This window comes from Neophocaena asiaeorientalis, unplaced genomic scaffold (genome assembly GCF_003031525.2).
Source record: "Neophocaena asiaeorientalis asiaeorientalis breed wild unplaced genomic scaffold, Neophocaena_asiaeorientalis_V1.1 scaffold371, whole genome shotgun sequence".
NCBI lineage: Eukaryota > Metazoa > Chordata > Mammalia > Artiodactyla > Phocoenidae > Neophocaena > Neophocaena asiaeorientalis.
The window spans coordinates 718,668-740,483 of record NW_020172369.1 but is presented as its reverse complement, the minus strand read 5'-3'; the positions used below and the strand labels follow the sequence as shown (position 1 = coordinate 740,483).

General features: G+C 38.5%; 1 protein-coding gene across 1 annotated transcript; it reads left to right on the top strand.

The window, feature by feature from the left end:
• Positions 1-6,341: 6,341 nt before the first annotated feature.
• On the top strand, positions 6,342-21,144 carry CA2 (carbonic anhydrase 2). The gene is made up of 7 exons (XM_024731668.1): positions 6,342-6,704; positions 7,817-8,014; positions 14,565-14,683; positions 15,102-15,194; positions 16,197-16,259; positions 18,822-18,977; positions 20,339-21,144. The coding sequence occupies exons 1-7, from the start codon at positions 6,671-6,673 to the stop codon at positions 20,456-20,458; spliced, it is 783 nt and encodes a 260-aa protein (XP_024587436.1). The 5' UTR covers positions 6,342-6,670; the 3' UTR covers positions 20,459-21,144.
• The last annotated feature ends 672 nt before the right edge of the window (positions 21,145-21,816 follow it).

Sequence of the window (21,816 nt, the reverse complement as noted above, 5' to 3'; positions counted from 1 at the left end):
GGTTCTCACTGGGGGAAAAGACAACTACATGGAGACACTTGAGGGCACCCTAACCAACAGCCTAAAACAACAACAACAGCTCATTAAAAGTATATATTCAAATTTAAAATTTGGGGTGGGAAACTATGTTTTGCCTCTAGTTTATGACACCAGTGAATCCTGACTCCTGCCCTTGATAAGGGGGAAAAAACTGCTTGTCATGCCTATAATTCCCCTTGCATGGAAAAGTTAAATTGTTCTTGTTACTAAAAGGAAGTCAAAAATTCCCCATTCAAGGTGGTGATTTATAAGCAAATGAGAAGTTTAATCATGTGATAAAGTTACTACTAACATAACCAGCTCTCATGATTTGGTAGAAAAGCCATTATTGAATACATGCTGAAGCAAAGTGAATAAACAACCATTGTAAGGTGCAGACATGAGATTTTATGCTTTTCTATCCAATCCAACCAACAAAAATGAGTGAGAGCATATTATGGGCAAAGCACTCTCCTAGGGCCCACGTGTTGCTGGATACATACATAACTTTTACAAAAGCATTACCATACAGATACACTTAAGACAGGGTCTCATGATCATGGTACTATTAACATTTTGGGCTGAGTAATTCTTTGTTACAGGGGGCTGCTCTGTGCATTATAGGGTGTTTAGCAACATTCCTGGATGCCAGTATCACACTACCCCCCCCCCATCACAAGCAAAATGTCTCCAGACACTGTCAGTTTTGCCTCCAGGTGAGAACCAATGCTCTAAGAAGAGGTGGACTTTTATTAAATTGAATACTTCATGGTGCCACGTGTGGTAGCTTCCATGGAACATAAAATATTTTAAATGTATAATTTGCATTTTTAGTGTAATTGTCTCACTTGATATTTTCATTCCAGTTCTGGTTGATTGAAACAATGTTTGAATTCACCAACTACTCTTAAAAATTAAATAGATTTAATTACTACAGAAAAGTTGAAATGTTACTAGCTTCCATGAAAGAAAAAGACACATTTAGCAACTAACTTTTTAAACGTCTGAAAAGCAGTTTACTAAGGGAAGTTGAACTCATCTGTTTATTTGATGTATACTTGATGCCAGCTCCTGCCACTTTAGTGATTGGTAGGAAACCTGAAAAATGACAAGTATGTCGATATAACTTTGTTTTACAGAATAGTAATGCATGCATAATCCGAATGCACTGTTACTATATCACCTTGAGGCCACACAGCAGATGGCTAAGTACTCAAACTGTAAAGTGGGACAACCTGGGGCAAAATGACCTACATCTATGCCTCAGGGCTGTGTAAAACCTTCAGAATCATGCTTGCAGCATAATCAGATTTCCAAAATTGTTATTTTTTTATAAGAGTAGGAACTCCAAACATATTCCGTAAGTAAATGTGAGTTTTTTCATCCAAGTTAGAGAAACAGAAAAGCCAAATCATGATTTTACAATGGGAAGTACTATAATAATAATTATACCATTTATTCAATAAAGAAAATGTTCCAGAACCATATCTGCTATCTTCCAGATGTTAGCTCTCATCATAATGCTTCAGACCTAGAATTTCCCCCTAATTAACAAATAAAGTAAGTAAAGTTCAGAAGGATCGTGTAGCTCACTCAAGGTGATGGTAAAACAGCATGTGAGTGTTAGAGCCAGAATCTGGACTCAGGTCCATCTTCTCAGAAAGTTCATTCCCACTGCACAGTTCTATGCCTCTCTGCTACACTAACAAGAATCCTAACGGAGCAGCTAACAACATCAGGCATCATGCTAGCTTACGTGACTAAATCACACAAATCAGCCCATCTAACATTCACAACAACCCTAGGTACTCTTATTACATTTGGATGTAGAAACTGAGGCTTGAGGAGGTGAAATAAATCATCCAAGGCTGAGTAGAAGGTAAGTCGTAGAAGCTGAATCCAAACTCAGGAACCCTGGGCTCTTGGCCACTATGTGATACTGCCTCCCATCCTATGGTAGAAGAATGTCAAGAGACTCAGAGGCTAAGAAGGAAGCCAGAACCAGGATTAAAATGGCTTGATGGATCAGGAAAAGGAGTTTGAATCTTTTTGTGAAAAGTCATCTTCAGATGGTCAAAGGCAAGGGAGTGAGGGAACAGCAAGTGCATTCTGGGAACCTCTACCAATTTCCTCATCCATAAAATAAATAATCAGACTAGATAATCTCTAAACTCCTTTTAGTTCTGAAGCACACTATATTATTGCAGTTTGTATCATTTCCTTCCTTCCAACCTCCTGGTGGCTTCCCTGCGTAATTAGTATAAAATCCTTCCCGGGGAGCAGGGTCTGAAAGACTCTGCAAGTAGCTGCCCCTGCCTGCCTCTGACTTCACCTCTTTGTCTTCTTTTCCTCAATCACAGTGCTACCATCACAAGTTTTTCTGTTCTAGAAATGTCCTTGTTCAGGGCCTTTACATTTACTTTTTCCTCTGCTTGAAATGTCCTTCCCCAGGTCTTTCCTTAATGGTTCCAGAAATGCCACTGTTTTCAATAGGTCTACCATAACCACTGCACCTACAATAACATCCACCCCGTTACTCATTACCTCATGGAAAGTCACTTTACTTGTTGCTTATTCATTTATTGTATTCTGCCCCCATCCATCCCCATGTAAGCTCCAGGAAGGCAGGGACTCTGTGGATCTGGTGCATGGCTGCAGCTCGTGTGCTGCAGCCTGGCACGTAACAGTACTTGACTGATTTATTGAATGAATGAATGGATAGATGACTACAGTTTTTACAGCCCACATAGTACCTAAAAAATAGTAAACACATAACAGGAGTTCAAAAAACATATAATAGTAGTAATGATAACTAGGATTTATCAAGTTCTAAATACTGGCACTGTGCTAAATCTTTTATACAAATTATGTACATTAGTCCTTGCCTACTCTAGCAGGTGGGTAATTTTATTATCCTAGTTTTTCAAATGAGGAAATTGAATCTTTGCAAGACCAAGCAATTTGCCCAAGGTCAGAGTGCTAGTAAATTAGCCCAGATTCAAAACCAAGTCTAATTTCAGCACAATGTTATTTGTTAACCGACTGGCTTCTGTACAGAGTAACTGCTATTGCCTCCATTTGGATTAGTGACTTCATAATTTCAAACAGCATTACTTGGGTAGTTACTAGTTGTGTCCGGGGGCTCATGCCAGATAAAAGTCATAGATACCTAGGATTCGGAGGTGAATAATGTGATACAGTTCCCAACCTTATGTGGCTCAGTTTAATAAGAAAAACAAATATGCAAGTGTGCTAGAATGGACTTCTCCATAGCCCAAACACTCCTCCCTCCCCCTATAAAAAGCTGCATGCTGCAGAAAGCTCATTCTTCTTGTTTCCCTGAACCTTGCCCAGGTATTTAATTTTGCATTTATTACATTATATTCTAACGGTTTAGCACTGTCTGGGGTGAACTGAATAGCCATTTACTGAGTGCCTTGATGTAGCAGGTGATTTATACATAGTCTCTAATTGAATCCTTATAATAACCCTGAGGTGTGTGTCATTATTCCTACTTCACAAATGAGCAGCCAGCAGCTTCTTGGGATGGTGGATTACAACTTGATGATCATAATAGTGTCTGATTAGAATGTGCTATCGAAAATACTTGGATGGATGAATATGTGTGCAAAGACCTACAGGAGCCCCAGGAAGGGATTGGCTCTTAGCCTGCATAGATATTTACTTGAAAACTATGATTGTAACAAACATGAGACTAGTTAACTTTTTATTATCTTATTAGTTCTGTAGTTAAATGTTTAATAAACTATGTATATTTCACCTTATAAAATATACTAACAATATCTTTACTTTGGGGGGGGGAAAAGCAAATACTTTTCCATTTTATTTTATATTTTTAGCAAGATTAATATGTTAGAAGCCTTTTTATTATGATAATTAGAGCATGGACTTCAAGATTTTTATATTATATTTCCCTGATCTATAGCCTGCCATTTCTTCCTCCTGGGGCAGGAAAAAAGTGCCTTTCTTCAGATACTGTACAGTTTCTTTATTTAGAATTATTCTGAAATGAACAAGTCTTTCCCTCTAGTAGAAACATGGGGACAGGAAAATTAATATTTTTTATATTTAAAAATCCAATCTTAGAGTAGTCTTTTGAACATAACTGAATTATGACTGCCTGCTAAGAATGCTCTCAGTAAAATAAAGTTACATTCTGAATGTATCTACATGAAGGCACAAAGCCATCTCCAGCACTGAAAAAAAATGGACAGAAAAAAGTATTGACAATCACTGTAATAAAAAAAGTTAATAAAAAAATGTAGATCTCTGCTGAATATCCAAAGGTGAGATATATTTTCTGCCCTGCAGTGAGCATGTGACATTCTCCCCAAGCACAGCTCTGTGGGGAGGGCCTGCTCCACTGAAAATGAGTTCATTTTCTAGAAGTGAGAGAGAAGGGAGAAACTCACTTGAATAATAAGAATCTATTTTCTGAACTGCAGTTTGGTGGCGTTTGAAGTTTTAGAGATATTTAATAATCAAAATATACTCTTGTTACTTCCATGTTAGTAAAGCCACAATCCAGCTCCACAGAAAATGAGAGAGACACAAGGATTCCAAGGATTCTGAAAGCCTAGCTAGCGTCACAGAATCTTTAGAACCCACTTTACATTCATAGACTTAGTATTCAACTCTTAGCACTTACCAACTTTACATCCCCAGGGCCTGGTGAAGAGTCTCGTAGAAACTGCAAGGCCCTCTCCTTTTGAATTAAGTAAATATTTCAAAATTATGCAAAGAATCAAAATTATTTTACTGGGCTCCACAAGAGACTAGGCAGCTACAGAGGCATAAATAAAAGGTTCTTTGTAACTACAAACTACATTTTCTGATGTTACTAGAAATCAAAAATAGCTCATTGCCTAAGAATTCACGGTGACATCAACCAGAAGACCCCAACACAAAGAGGTATACACTTTTCTGGATACTTAGGACAAAAACAAGTAAATCTAAATATGAATTATATTTGTTTGTGTGGAATTGACTGAAATAAATAGTAAATAATGATTTTGAGATCAACATTACAAAAATTTACACTAATATTATAATTTATCTTTTTGTTTGTCTATAAGAGTAATATGATGTTAAGGCTGATAGAACTGTGTAAAACTGTGTCTTGCTGCCCCAATTTTAACCCTAATACTATGCTCTCAAAGATCATAGAGATCCACAGGAAAGAAAATCCTTCTCCACTCTTTATGGCAAAGTCCCCTGAGGGAAATGAATTCTGTCCCCACCTCAAAACAGTCCTGACTTACCCATTAGGTACAGGAAAAACAGTAGCTCAGGCTCACAACACTTTTCAATATCCATGAAAATATTTTCTTTTAAAATCAGAAGAAAAAATTGAACATTTAGATCAAAGAAAAAATTTTAATATATAATATTAAGGTATTAATCTTTATATCAATACAGCCATAAATACCTGTATGTGTGTGTGAGCTTGTGCCTGTGTGTATGTTTATGAAGAAGGGACCCATAAAGGCAAAATGCCTAGGGCCCAGGAAAGCTATAATGCTGCCTTGTCTCAAAAATATCCTGTCTTAAATTTCTTTCAATTGGTTTTTAGGTATGCCAGATGCCAAGTTTCCTTTGTCAGCCAAGGAAATTCTCATCTTTTTGCAAGAAATTCTTTCTTTTACCCAATTCCTGTTAGAAAAGTGATTCTTTAGAAGTTTTGATTGCTTTAAATTAATATGTACTCAACTAGGAAGTCTCTCCCGCAAAGTTAATTTTTTAAAGAGAAAAAAGAAGATAGGAGGAGATGAGCACTTTATATGAGACCTTGACAGCTCTCAAGGAAATGCATTCTCCCTTGCTCGCCTCAGTTTGGACTTATGCAAAAGAGACTCTCTCCTCTTTCTTGATTTATTCCACGGCCTTCCAGCAGGGGGAGCGTGGTTCTCAGCCCAAAGCGGCTCGCTCCCCAGCGCCTCAAGGGACCGTATCCCTATTTGCCCCAAGGTCAAAGCTCCTAACCGAGCTTGCCGGCCCAGGGCCCGGGATACCGGTCAGCAACCCTCCGGGCTGGAGACCTCGGCGCGGGTGGGGCCGATGGGGCTGGGCGGAAGGGCTCCGAGGCCAAGGATGCGGTCACAAAGGGGACAGGGGATGAGAGGCACCGGGCCCGGGTCCCGAGCTGTCAGCTCTGCCGCCAGCCTCAGGGCCCCGGAGGGGGATGGGGTGCACGTAGACGCTCCGCAGCCCAGTCCAACCCAGGAGCCCAGGAGCAGCTGCCGCCGCCGCCGCCGCCACGCGCGCAGAGAGCTCAGAGCCTCTTGGCTGCCCAGGGACCGGGGACCCGGGCCGCGGGCCGAGGGAGCCGGGCGTTGGGAGAGGAGCTCTTGAACCTGGCCGAGCGCCCGCCGGGAGGGCGTTCTCCCCGCCCCCGGAGCCTCTCCAGCCCGGCCCGCCCCGAGTGCGGGGAGATCACCTCCGCCTGTCACCTCCTCCCCGCGTCGCCCAGGTCCACCCGGGGCCCCCTCCCCCGGGCCGCCCCCAAGCACGAAGTTGGCGGGAGCCTTATAAAAGCCGGCTACGGCGCGACCCGCGGACACACGTTGCAGGCGCCAGAGCAGCCGCCGCTTAGATCCGCGCCAACTCCTCTGCCCGGACCTACGGCGCGACCATGTCCCATCACTGGGGATACGGCAAGCACAACGGTGAGTGCGGCCGGCGGGCGGCGCGGTGCGGCGCCCGGGGCCCCGGTACCCGCAGCGCCCGCACCTACTGTTTACCGCTGCCGTCCGGAGCACCCGAGGCTCAGGTGCGCCTCCGGCGCCCGCCCCGCCCGCCGCTCCCAGGCACGGGATGCCCCCAGCACAGATCCCTAGACCACCGTCGAGGAATCCCTGAGTCCCGCTGCGGTGCGCAGGGCCCGGGGAAAGGGGTGCGCAGCCGCAGCCGCGGGACCCACGGACAGCCACTCCAGGGTCACGAGCCGGAGACCATCCTATCCCGACCCAGGAATAAACTAGGAAGGGTTGTAAGGAAACATTTTAGTTGATCGCAGAGAAATTAGGGAACCCCCTTCACCCACCCACCCGCAACTTCATCCTCAGCACCACCTGTGGCTAAGACTCTCAGCACGAACTGTTCCGGGGCATTTTCTTGGGCTGGCCTGAATCCTTTGCGTTGATTTCTGAGTTTTCCCTTCATCTCTCGACTTCTTATGTTAGGAGGTCACCAGGAACCCGGTTTTATCAGGGCCGCAGATCTGGGTTCTCCCGGGCCAGCAAACGCAAGGAAAAGATGTGTCTGGCGCATCTTTGAACATCTTTAGGGGGTTGGGGATCCCCAGGTCATGGGGATCCTGACCATTAAAGGAGGGGTGCCCGGGCCTGAGCAGTTAACTCTGTCCTTACATCTAGTCCGAGGACTAGAGGAAGGAATTCCGATCTGCTGGAGTGTCCTAAGTGAGCTTGCATATCCCAAATCCTAATCACAAACCCAGTGTCAGTTGCTCAATTTCAGTAAAAGGAGCATGAAAATGGCTAATATTTATATGGCGCTCACTACTTGTTCTAAAAGCTTTACATGTATTGATTCTAATTCTCACACCAACCTCTATAAGCTAGATGTTATTATTACCCCCTAATACAAATGAGAAAACTAAGGCACAGATTAAATGTTTTCCCAAAGGTTATTCAGCTGTTCGGTGGTGCCGCCAAAACTGGAGCTGAGCAGTTTGGCTCCAGAGTCATTGCCCTTTTCTAGGGGTCTGCATGTGCCCTTCCCCACATTGGGGAGTTCACACGTCTGTTCTCAAACCCAGGACCCGAGCAATGGCATAAAGACTTCCCCATCGCCAACGGAGAGCGCCAGTCCCCTGTTGACATCCACACCCAGGCAGCCGTTCATGACCCTACCCTGAAGCCTCTGTCTCTTCGCTATGAGCAAGCGACTTCCCGGAGAATTATCAACAACGGTCACTCTTTCAATGTGGAGTTTGATGACTCCCAGGACAAAGCAGGTCAGTGTTTAAAAAATAACTTGTGCAGTTCAGCCAGTAGCTGTTTTCCCAGCTTAACAGGAGCAGCAGCAGGACCCCTGTAATACTACACTCTGATAATCTTCATTAGGTTGCAGTCTCTGAGGAGTAGGCTAATTACTTTGAAGTGGCAGGGGCTGTCTCTCCCTGTAAAATTCCTGGTTTCTATGTAGGGCATATGCCTGGGAAAAGTCACAAAAGGCAAGGTGCCCTGGCAACAGAAATCAGCAAAGATGAGATTTGCAAAACTTGAACTTTTAAGACTCTAAAATATTTGTTTTCCAGAATTGATGCCTATCCAAGAAAAAGCACATCCTAGGGTGATCTGCAAGGTAGCAGTGAGAAGAGTGATGGAAACCTAATACTTTAAAATCCTGAAATTCTTGGAAACATTATATTTACAAATATTTTCTCAGCATTGGGCTAGTGTGATAAAGGTGGTCGTGTATCTTGGTATCCACCCAGAAATTCATTCCACAAAGGAAAATGTTTTAGATTTGGTTGGACATACCTGGTCCATTACTGACAAAACCAATTACCATAATTTATTTGTAGTGAGGCTGTTTACAGAATGCCCTTTGAATTGTTCTTTTCTTCTTGCTTAGAAATAGGAGAACAATCCCCTTGATTTTGTTGCCAGTGTCCTATTTTCCTGAGTGCTTTCCTCTGAAGGGCACTGAGTGAATGGAGCTACAAACACATTATGTGTGGTGGTGTGGGAGTCTGGGGGTGGGGGGCAGGGAGCATTGGAGCAAAATGAGGGAAGATAGAGACAACATTCAATAATGCTGTCAGAATGTTGGAGTAATGACCTATAGTACTCACATGGTATATAAATGTAATTATCGTCATTATAATAGAGTTGACTATTCTCTTTCAGTAGCTATCCAAAGTATTCAGTACAGTTTTGAAAAAATTCTTCCTTCCTCCCCTCTTGGGAGTGATAGTAACTTAACCTAAGTTTTTGTTTTCTTAACTGTAAAATTGGAGTAGCAGTATCTATTACAGAGGAAGGATTGAATGGGACAGACATATAAAACCTAGTGCTTGTCACCTAACAATTCCTCAATAAATGACCATTGCTCTTGTCGGGTCTACACACCATTTGACTGCCTTTATTAGGCAATTGCTGTAGCTATTGCACCTCTGATAAGTTTTTTGAATTAAGTTTTTAATTAGCTTTAAAATTACTTCCCATCACTTGATGGCATTTTAAAATCTTACTTTTATATTGTCCCAAACATGCCATTTATTATATTAAACTATGTACTGATTTTATATATGACATTATTACATAGTAATATGTCTTACCATGAATATGTCAAGTTCTGATGGATTTCTACATAAGCAGGAACTGATGAGAGCTAGCCACCTTTGTCTAACTACTTCTGGTGAATAACACATACATTACTAAAGCAACTGGCCATGTTTAGATTGTGAAACAGATGAAAATCAAGTGGTTCAGATAGAGGCTCAAACCCATGTCTTTAGAGACAGAGGTATTATTCACCTAGTTTTATGCAAAAAACCAAAATTCTTACAAATACCACTTATATGTTAAGACAAGCTAGGCATCTTGAAGGCAGGATGGAGTCCTGGTCCCTCTCCTGCATCCCCAGAGACCATGATGGTGATACCTCAGGTAGAAAGACATAGAAATAATAGACGCTGACAGTCACTTTGATAAGTGCAACAAGGAAGTATCCCAAGGAAATATGGAAAGCAGGTTTGGAGTTGGCCTGAGCAAGTCAGAAAAGATTTTTCAGGATGAATAAAGTTTGTGGTTGAAGGATTTCAGTTTCTTGGAGGAGACTCCAGGCAAAAGGAAGTAGGAAACATGGGGGACTTGAGAGAGCTAGGCAAGAGGTACAGTAAAAACAAGAGGAGTGAATGTTAGAAAGACTTGTTCTCCTTTAAATACGGAAGACTCCTTTGTACTTTTGCCCATATCTCTTCAACATTAGCAGTTGTTTTGATTAAACAGGAAGCATTTTTTTTCTAGAATACAGAATATATTAAATGCTGATGTTAAGGGAAAACACATCTACAGGATAGAAAAAAGAAAAAACAGTGAAACAAAACCAATCATACCATGCAGAGAAACACCCTTTAGACTTTTTTTTTTTAAGATCCTAGACTCTCAAGTTAGAACAAATGGTAGAGATACTCTAGTCAAACCCACTTAAAATAAACATGAAGAAACAGAACGCTCAAGAGTTTAAGTTACTTGCTAATCATCTCCTTCCTAGTTTGTTGGAATGAGACTAAATGGCAACCACTTAAAAATAGAAATTGAATAAGAATCTTTGAAGGACCATCATAGTTAATATTTAGTGTGTTTGTACTTGTACCATGTTTTTAAAAACTGATATACTTTTATGTTCACTTAAGTCAAAAAATAATTTTTCATTTTGGTCACTCAGTTTTTTAAAATGGACAGTTTATCATAGCTTTTTGTTAGGAATTATTTTCATGGTGTTAACATTTTTAGATATCCTTTATTTTCTGTAGTTAAATGCTTCAGTTCATTTACTTCCCCCCTCCACCCCCAGTGAGATTTCAGTCTTCTAGAACTTCTCATGGACTCAGATTTTCAGATGTATCCTAAATGTTATCTTATACCCAAACTTAAATACTTGGGTATAAGGAACTGAACTGGTAGAATTTATTGCTATGTTTAAGCTTGAGAGAAATCTTTTAAAATGCGGAGTTAATAGGCTTTAACTAGAAGCTTGGGTTAAAGCTCTCATCAATCTTCTAAATTCCTTTAAAAATAAACCACCTTAAATTAATGAAAAATTGTTAATTCTGTTAGGTTTTTTTTATTATTAAAAAATAAATCTTCCTGCTTGAGATCTTTTATTACATGCTTCATCTGGGATAAAAGAATAGTAGTCAAATTGTTAACTCCTGCTAACTTATTAACTTTTATTAATGAGTTTAAAACTCTCCTGCTTTATAGCAAAGTTAGAGCAAATATCATTGAAAAACCAATGTTCGAATTATTGGGCCAACCCATATACAACTCTCACATCATTTCTGCTTTTAGAAATTGGAATATTTTTATCTGTTTTTATTATTTCAAGAAAGAGAAGGAAGGAAACTGAGTTCACCTGTGCTCATTTCAAGCAGATCATTGTTTGTATGATATGATGGATCATCATACAAGAGTCCTGCTTGATTTTCACAGACTTGCTTTTGAAGCTTTAACATTTTCCTTTTACAAACAATTATAAGTTAAAAGGAAACAGAACAACAAAAAATGGAAGGGCTTGTCCTGCCTACTGCTAATGGTGTGAACAGAATCCTAAACTTCTATAAAACTGACAAAAGCATCCTAGACACTGTATTTAATAATGTTCATGTCAAAGAGTTACTTTTTTTTACTCTCGTACAATTGTCATAAACCTGAAACTGAAAATTTCTGCTCTCTTGAATCTTAATTGTGCTTACACTAGTGAAAGTGACAGCTAAACATTTCACTACATAAAAAGAAATGGAATGTGGGTGTCTATTTCTCAGATTTGTCTACACTGACATTTGTTTTTTTAACCTTAGTAGGTAGCCCTAGGATTATTGACCACTGCCGAAAAACCAAAACCGATTTAATAAATTTCAAATTATTCACCTGCTAGAAATGTGTTTTTAGTAGACTTATTCATTTACTTCATTAATAGGAAATCCCTTAAATTTTAGTTTTAAACTAAGGATTATTGGGAGTAGTTTATTTATATTTTGGATTTAGGAGAGATTATTGACATTCACTAAGGTCTTTAGTTTGTTATTTGGATGCATCTTATATTAAGTAATAATAAAGTGATTAAGAAGGAAAAAAATTTTTAACATTAAATTTTTAATTTATATAAGTATCTAATTTATTTCAATATTACTGGAATGAATCTCTTACTTTTCACAAGTAATGTATAATTTACAAAAGTAATATGTATAGGAAGACAGATTATAATATTACATTTAGCGCTTATTTTGTGTTTTATATATAGTATGTATAATTGATGGAAGACCATAAAAGTTAAACTCTTCTGGGGCTCTTGGTTTTGAGATTTGGATTTAAATTAAGTTTGGAGAAGTCTTCAACAAGACATTGAGTCTCTGAGTAGAAAACCCCATTTATGTATCTCTATCACTTGTGGAAAACATTTCTATGGTACAAGAGGTGATTGACTCTTCAGAGCCCCACTAACAGACTTTACAGAGGAAAAAATAAACAATTTTTTAAAAGAATCTCAGCAATTTGTGATATTCTTTAAAATTATTTTTGCATTAGAAAACCAGGTTTTATTTTAAACTGGGGTAGTTTAGAAAATGGCTTGGAGCAATCAAATTAAGTAAAAAAATAAGTAGATCCAGAATATTGCATAAGCTCCATCTTTAACCTTGTCTTTCCTATTTCTCAAATAAAAAGATGTATGCTACCTTTATTAGAGTTTATGGCAATTTATTATTATAACAATGTTTTGAGGGATTTCATTGACTAAACTCCATGCTAAGAATTTGCTGAGGAATGACCAATTAGTTGAAGAAGACCAGAAATGCTGCTTTTTGTAGCAATTAAACTTCAAAAATTTAATACCTTTCCTAATTACAGTGGGCTTCTAATCTACATAGCAACATAGTTTTATTTTAACAGGAGTTCAAACAGGTATCTGGGAATAATAGATTAGCCCTGAAAGTGTTTAATCCTTGAACTTAGAGTGTTTCTTTTTTTTTTTTTTTTAGTATTAGAAAACCTTATTTAATAAAAGCTCATATACTCTTGCCTACTTCTAAATCTTTTCTGAAATATGATCAGTTATCTTAGATGCTTACTATGGTTTTATTTAACTAATTTTGCCATTTGGTAGAATTAATGATGTTACAAATGGTTTTTATGATCAGCCAGTTAGTTAGTAGTTTAAAAAAGTTATTATAAAGGAATTAATTTTGGTATCAATTTACCTTATAAACATGTATTTTGTTTTAAGGGTATATATAATTATGAAAAATGGGAATTCCTTCATTTTGGAAAAAGTCTATTTTGGGGATATAAGGATAATTCTTTCCTTATCAGATTTAGAAAAACACTTTTACAATAAAAGTTAAGTTTCAAGAGATGTGATATTATCAGAATACATCCAAATTCATGTTTCTTAATAGATCTGTAATGTAATACCATTTATAATTTGTTCTCTTTCTTTTTTTTTATTCTTTTCTTCTCCTGGCCTATTGTAAGGCAGATCTGGCAGCCAGAGGTTGTATCAGGAGCCATAGAAAGGCCTGACTGCTTAAGTATCTTCCAGCCAGCTTTATCTTTTCTTTGAATAGATGAATGGGTATTGCTGCCATCTAAGCATATTTAGGTGAAGTTGAGCGAACAAACTTTTTGTACAGACTTTGTCCCTTGGTTTTACAAAGCCAAAATTAGTTTGGGCTCATTACTTTGTGGAATTATAAATCAAAGCTAATAAAATACACTTATAGCAAAAGGTGTTCTAATCCCAGTTCTAGAGAAATAAAATTGAAGTAGTAGAACTAGACTAATTTTAAAAGCTTTTATCAGTTAAGTCCCATTAATACATATAAATTAGGTAAAAGGCTTTTTGGAGGGAATGGGGGAAACAGTGATTTCTAACTATTTTAATCCTCTCTTAAGACACAGCTCATTAATTATCTACAGATAGACTATAGTCTAAGAATGTGATTTCTAATATGGATTTAAGTATAATAAAGTTACATTAATATCAGAACAGTAGAATCATGGGATGGTTATTAAAGTTAGAATTTCAAGAAAGCATTATGCACTGCGTCTCACAGATGATCAGTCAATTCTTAGTGAAGTAGTAAATAATTGGAGGTATTCATTCTACAAAGGAGCAAATTAAGATCAGAAAGTCAAATAGAACATTTTAAGGGTATAAAGCTAATTAGTAGAAGCGACAATCTGCTGTGTAAGGAAAATTGTAAGCCTGTGTAAGGAAAATTGATTTTATGTTGTTAAGCTCAAGGGAATGCTTATTGTTTCACAAATTCTGGTAAGAACTGGTATCAGAGGTTAGCAAGGCCGGCTGAAGGTCAGTCACTGGGCCGTGGCAGAGGAGAGATTCCTCAGCTTGCAGGTGTGCAGCAGACCAGCACTGACGAGTAGCTGTGGGCACTTCCTCACTGATTCACAGAGGAATTCATAGTTCCCCTGAAAATTTCCTCTCTCTGAACCTGACCCTGAACCTATGAGAAGGCCCCAAAAAAATCTGGAAGAGAAGTGCCACTGTGCTCAGAAAACAGATGGGAAAAGCATCCATCCTTCAGTCAATAAAAGTGAGGAAAAAATAAAACAGTTGAAATGATCCTCTTCAGCTCTGTAGACTAAACCTGAGTCTAGATTGAATTTTCAGAGTGAAAATGTAGTACTATAAAATGGGATTAAAGATTGTAATATTCAGTAGTGTGTGTTTCACGTGCATATGTATGTGTATGTATGTAAATGTGTGTGTGTGTGTGTGTGTATATATATATATATATATTTTTTTAATTTTAGTGCTAGAAGGAGGACCCCTCACTGGCACCTACAGGTTGATTCAGTTTCACTTTCACTGGGGTTCATCTGATGAGCAAGGTTCTGAGCATACTGTGGATAAAAAGAAATATGCTGCAGAGGTAAGATACCCTTTTTTTCTTTCAAAAGCTTAATTTTGTAAACTCAAACCCCCTATTTTACAAAGGACCTTCACATTTGCTTTTTATAACTTTTATTTGTGATATTACGATTAATGCTCTAAAACTTTCTCTAAGACCTCCATTTGCACAAAATTAATAAATTCAAATTGGAGGATCCTGTTTTAATGGAAATCTAGAAATAAACTTTCTGTCTTTCCTCAAAAGTATGCAACTCTTTTTCTTAGAGTTGTTGAAGGAATCACTTGATATTATGCCAGTTAGAATTAAAATACAAGTTTAGATTTAAAATTATCCACATTTTCACTTTCTTTAGCTGTGAAGAAAAGATCGCTAGATAGCTGTGTAGGCTTTTATCATGTAAATCATTTGTTGTTTGTGGTTTTGTCTCCTACTTTAGCTCCACTTGGTTCATTGGAACACCAAGTACGGGGAGTTTGGAAAAGCAGCGCAACAGCCTGACGGACTGGCTGTTTTGGGTATTTTTCTGAAGGTTAGTTGATGGCCCAATTCTTTTTATTCCCTGTTTTCAAAAAAGATTAACTGGACAGAACATTCATAACAAATAGGACATTCTACAAAGAGCCTAGGAAATGCCCTTGGCTCTGAAGTATTTTCAGGCTTATTTTCCCGTGCATCTGCTAGTAGCAGTAGAGATGGGGGACAAAATTGCAGAGGTATTTCATAGGTACCATTTGGATGTAAATGTGAAGGGTATATACATGTGAAATGTGAAATGAGACAGAGGCATATTTTGGATGAATACTAGTATTTTTTTTTCATTCAACCTTAAGCTAGAAAGTACTATTTTATGATAGTGCTAAATTAAGACCAAGTTTTGGGGAAGTGAAGGACAGTGACTCCATATTGGAGAATTCAGGCAACAAGAGTAGGACATACATGTTGAGCTGCCCTCTGGATAGTTGTCAACCCAGTGGAGAAAGGTCTGGGCTGCAGATTCATGATTCTGGAAATCCTGTGTCAAGGTGGAAGCTACAAGTGTATATGAAATCATCCAAGGAAAGCATGAAGAGGGAGGATAAAACTGCTCAGCAAACAACCCTAAGAAACTTCAAACTGTAAGGAAAGATGCTGATTAAATGACTAAAAACGAATACAGGAGTCAAGGGAGATTTGGGAGGCTGGAGAGCAGGAGGAAAGCCAAAAGAGGGGAGAATTTTTAAAAGGAGGGAAGATGATAGCACAAAATCCTGCATGAAGCTTAAAGTAAGCACGTGAACAGTGCTCTTTGCTTTGGCAGTTGGAGATCACTGGTGACATTTGAGAAGGTAATTTCAGGGGAACTACAGGGGCAGAAGCAGAAGGAGGTTGTCAGTGAAAGAAGGGAAATCAAACTAAGACTGATGGGTGCCGTGTAACAAATGGTGGGTTTTGGTTTGCTATTTGGAGAAATTTTACCATAGAGCTGCCTTAACTAAAAGCTGGTGTAGTGCCAACTGGAATACACTATCTTGTCCCTTGTCTCTTTCTATAGATTGGTGATGCTAAACCAGGCCTCCAGAAAGTCGTTGATGTGCTGGATTCCATTAAAGCAAAGGTATAGTTGAATTTTTTGCCACCTGAATAAGGTACCTATTTTCCATACCCCACTCAGTTTTGAAAATTCTTTTGCTCAAATTGAGTAGTCTCGGTTTGACGTGTGGTGCTTAGATGAGCAGTTAATAAAGGTAAAATGTTGCTTATGCGTTTATTTAATTTATCTTTAACCCAAAGTTGATCCTAATACTTGTATAATTTTAAGACTTGTATTTATTTAATCTTGCTTCCCATCATTTGAACATCCATATACAAGAGTCAGAGAAAATCATGATTGCAAGGAGGCTGAAAGATCATCTGGTCAAATTATTCATTCATTCATACAGCAGATATTTGTTGAGTACTTACTACATTCTGGTCACTTTGTTAATCTAGGAAATACAGTGGTGAACATGACAAGTCAAGTCATGCTTTGTGGAGATTTATATTCTATGACCTCTTTGAATTCATGTTTAAATCCGCTCCACAGCACAGTTGTGCTGAGGTCATGGAGCATCTGCTTATAAATACTACCATCAGCAGTAGCAACCTGGCTTTATAAAACTCATCCTCAAATCGAAGCAGCATCTATCTTCTGAAATGCTTACCTGTTACCCTGAGCTTGACTCCCTTGATTCACATAGAATAAACCTGATCCTACAACACTAATTCAAAGAGATACATGCACCCCCTCGTTCACTGGAGCATTATTTACAATTGCCAAGATAGAAACAGCCTAAGCATCCCGTAACAAATAAATGTATAAAGAAAATGTGGTAAATAGATAGATAGATATAATGGATTCAGCCATAAAAAAGAATGAAATCATGCCATTTGTGACAACATGGATGGACCTTGAGGGCATTAGGCTAAGTGAGATAAGTCAAAGAAAGAAAGACAAATACCATATGAACTCATATGTGGAATCTAAATAAATAAGCAAAACAAAACAAGCAAACAAACAAAAAACCAACTCAAAAGTACAGAGAATAGATTGGTGGTTGCAAGAGGTGGGGGTGAGGCCAAAATGAGTGAAAGGGGTCAAAAGTTACAAATTTTCGGTTATAAAATAAGTCGTGGGGATGACTTATAAATAAGTCAAAATGAGTACTATATTGTAGTTAATAATACTGTATTGCCTACTTGAAAGTTGTGAGGAGTATATTTAAAAGTTCTTAACACAAGAAAAGAAAATTCTGTAACTCTATATGTTGACAGGTGTTGACTTATTGTGGGTGATAATTTCACAACATATTCAAATATTGAATCTTTACATTGTATTCCTGAAACTGATATAACATGTCAATTATACCTCAAAAAAAAAAAAAGAACCAAAGCAAAACCTAATCTTCCTTCCACTTGACCCTATTCTCTGTCAGCCTTTTACCTACCCCCAGGCTAATTGTCTTTAGTCCCCTTTAACTAGTCTTACATGACAGTTGTGTCTTTGCAGCAAACTTGTCACTCTTCCAGTAACTCTTTCTTGTTGCTTCTGTTGCTCTAAAAGCATGGTGTCCAGGACTGAATACAGTTCTTCAGTTCTGCCCGAGCCATCAAATGGGACAGCAAGACAATTACCTCCTCGTCAAGGATACTATATATTTTCTGTTACAGCAACCTAAAATTGCCTCATTTCAGTGGCAGCAATTTCACTTTAAATACTGGCTATGATCAATGAATGACTTAAAGAAAAATAAAAGGGATTATTTTAGAGCAGGGGTCCCCAACTCCGGGCCACAGACAAGTCCGTGGCCTGTTAGGAACTGGGCCACACAGCAGGAGGTGAGTGGTGGGCAAGTAAGCAAAGCTTCATCTGTATTTACAGCGGCTCCCCATAGCTCACATTACCGCCTGAGCTCCGCCTCCTTACAGATCAGTGGTAGCATTAGATTCTCATAGGAGTGCAAACCCTACTGTGAACTGCACATGCGACGGATCTAGGTTGCACAGTCTTTATGAGAATCTAATGCCTGATGATCTGAGGTGGAGCTGAGGCAGTGATGCTAGCACTGGGGAGTGGCTGCAAATACAGATTATCATTAGAGGAGAGGTTTGACTGCACAGAGACCATAATAAATCAATTGCTTGCAGACTCATATCAAAACCCTATCAGTGGGTGTCAAGTGAAAACAAGCTCAGGGCTCCCACTGATTCTGCATTATGGTGAGTTGTATAATTATTTCATTATATATTACAATGTAATAAAGAAACAAAGTGAACAGTAAATGTAATACGTTTGAATCGTCCCCAAACCATTCCACCCCCTCCCCTGGTCCGTGGAAAAATTGTCTTCCACGAAACCAGCCAAAATGGTTGGGTACCTCTGTTTTAGAGGACAAGGTGAGAAAATGGATAGGTGAAATTAATAGTCAGGTTCTCTTGCTCATATCTGCCAGTCTAAATTTCCATGTCAAATGTCTTCTGTTAATTTGTTTTATTCTGTTTTCTGGTGAACATGGAACTTCTCTTTAAAAAAATTGAAAGTTTTCTGGGTACCAGAGGGGAATATTTCTGTTTCCTATTCTCCTGCCTCCCCCTACTCTGATCATGTGACATTTTTAACACGTATATTTCCTTGTTCCAGGGTAAGAGTGCCGACTTCACTAACTTTGATCCTCGTGGCCTCCTTCCTGAAAGCTTGGACTACTGGACCTACCCTGGTTCACTGACCACCCCTCCTCTCCTGGAAAGCGTGACCTGGCTCGTGCTCAAAGAACCCATCTCTGTTAGCAGTGAGCAGGTCTGTTTGCTAAAGTCAGGTGGAGCATTTAGTCCAGGCAGAAGGACTTGGCCTTTGGAGTCAGACAGACCTGGGCTTTAATCCTCCTCCTGATGCTTTTAGCTGTGCAACTAGTGCCAACAACAGTGCTTAGCAGATATAATCAGCACTCAATAAGTATTTGTTGTTGTTAACTATAACCTTAGGCAGTTTTTTCTTTTATACTCTAAAGTTGGATAAAATTGAAGATTACATGAGAAAGGTGTCTGTCACCTAATAAATGCTTTTTTGTAAACTATGAAGAAACTGAGGCTGGGAACAAAGAGATTTTATATTCAAGGGTGCATACGTATGGGTGATAATTCCCAGCCTACTGCTCACTCACCTAAGAGCTTACTGCAGTTTATTTATGTCAGAATACATTTCTGGATCCTGACAAAGGCAAGAGTCATCCCTTAGAGAAAATATGTCTATTAAAAGTCATTCCAGGTTGCTTTAGCAGCTTAGACCAGATACACATTTCCTATACAGTGTAGTTTGTGCTGTTCGAGTGATCAGTGCATGCAGTGACCATGGCTGTGCCTGTTACAGTAGTTGGCTTACATGAAGTAGACTTCCTGGGGGGTGATCGAGGGAATATTAGTGGACCAAAGAGATCAGGTTCAAGGCTATTGATTCATGGGCAGCTACATTACTTCCCAAACCACCCTTCTTCATTTAGATCAAGTCATGCTTAAGGAAAGGGAAGTGCCAATTTGCAAAAAGAACCTCAAAGAAGAAAGAAACTGGTTGAGGGCTGCCTATGTCACATCACTGTGCCAGGAACTGACACAAATTTAATAGGGAATCAAAATTAACCAATGATAAGGATTTGAAATCCCAGCTTGGGCAGATTCATTCCTGTGTTTCTATAAATTTAAGAAGAGATGTCAGCCCATCATTCGGCCCCGGAATTTGCAGATCCTGGATCACTTCATCTAATTGTACAGATGCTGTCGTTTATCTTCCCTGGGGTAGAAAACCAAACCTTAATTGGGATCTAGAATTGTTATTATTACTTTACATCTCAGAATTATTTTATAGGCTTTTGATGTTTGATTATAAAATTAAAAGAGGAAAAAAATCAAGCTCTCCAAAAATTTCCTTTCAAATGACAGCAAGATTTTGTGTGTATTTTATAGAAATTGATTTGTTGTATAAAAGCATATATATTGATCTATATGTGATTATATATCTATTGGGACTCAAATTAAATTTTGAACATTGCAACATGGAACTGTGAATATTGGGGAATGTATTTCAAGATTTAACACAAACACATAATTGAATACTCCTGTGAAACTTTTATTTTTAATTTTTTCATCTTTGATTTTGTCTTTTAGTTATCGAAATTCTGTACCCTTAACTTCAACGCAGAGGGCGAACCTGAACACCTGATGGTGAACAACTGGCGTCCGACTCAGCCACTGAAAAACAGACAAATCAAAGCTTCCTTCAAATAAAATGGTCCCAGAGCCTGTGTCCAGTGAAGTCTTTGGGTTTCCCTTTAGCTAAGCACAAGTCTACCTTGGTGAATTGGACCCTGGCTGCTTTGTATCTATTTGGTTTTCTAGACCCTACTAGACCTGACGTGCTTACTACTAAAATGTGAAAACCTAGACCAATTGTCAGGCTTGACAGAATTGCTGTGACTGGTGCTTTGCTTATGGTAGTAGCCTTTTTGTAACAGAGAATAATATAAGGAGTAGGAGAAAAGTACCTTGACTTTGTTTGTAGCACGTGGGCTAATGAGCATTCACAATTGTTCACTAAAATGCTATTTTTAAAACATAAGAACGTAGGATGATTGAATGCAAAGCCATATAATGAGATAAATTGAGCTGTGTAATATGAATCAGGTAAAATAGTCATGATCCTATGTAATGTAAATCAGATAAAATAAATGTTTGTGGTTCCAATATGGTAAATTAAAGAAAAATTTTAAATTCTTATATATTTGTAGCAATGTTATGTTAAATATTAATTATGTTGTAATTTAGTGACTTTTGAAATATAGGGATGTAAATGAAGTATTATCTGTAAAGATTGTTATAGTTGTGATACAGAGTATATTTCCATTCAAATAATATATCATAACTTAATAAATATTGTATTTTAGATATATTCTCTAGTAAAATCTGGAATTCTATTTTGAGTTATTTTATTTTATGCTGGGCAGTGGGTAATAGTGGAGGAGCAAATATGTACTTTTATAATTCATATTAATTCACTGTTATTAATAAGCCATCATAATTGACTTTCTCATAGTTGATGGAGTCTCCATAAAAGGAAAACCCCTGAAGGTCATTTATTATTTGCCAAGCACTGTTTTAAGTGACTTGTGAGCACTCACTCATGTGATCTCCATGAGGACTGATCCTGCAAAGGAGAGGAAGTGGTGATATGAACAGCAGAAGGGGGGTGGGGGGATGTCCTGAATCAACACATGCTCCCTGGAAATACAACAAATAAAAATCCATTTAATTCAAAAAGGGAATCCAAGTGGTACCCAGAAGTAAAAGAGTCATTTGAATCTTAGGGAGGTAAATTACCCTATTACAGGTAGGAAGAAGAGTGGATAGATGAAATACCAATCTCCTACTACTATGGCTGTTTTGGATCTAGCTCCGTGCCAGGACCATGGGATGTTTGGCTAATGAGTTATTATGGGAAGCCAAATTTAACACATAACTCAGGTTCCACACTTTGAGGAACAAAAACTCTTTGTTAGCAGAGATAGCAAACTCTCTAAACTCACTCTCACCTGCTTTCCTAAGGAACTAAGCTGAGTTTTCTGCAGAAGAAAGATCACAAGCTTTGG

What these genes read in the sequence shown, in the direction of transcription:
- CA2 (XM_024731668.1), top strand. Translation starts at nt 6,671, where the DNA reads ATGTCCCATCACTGGGGATACGGCAAGCACAACG. An exon ending in GGGATACGGCAAGCACAACG is followed by an intron (nt 6,705 to 7,816) that starts GTGAGTGCGGCC and finishes TCTCAAACCCAG; the next exon opens with GACCCGAGCAATGGCATAAA. An exon ending in TGACTCCCAGGACAAAGCAG is followed by an intron (nt 8,015 to 14,564) that starts GTCAGTGTTTAA and finishes TTTTAATTTTAG; the next exon opens with TGCTAGAAGGAGGACCCCTC.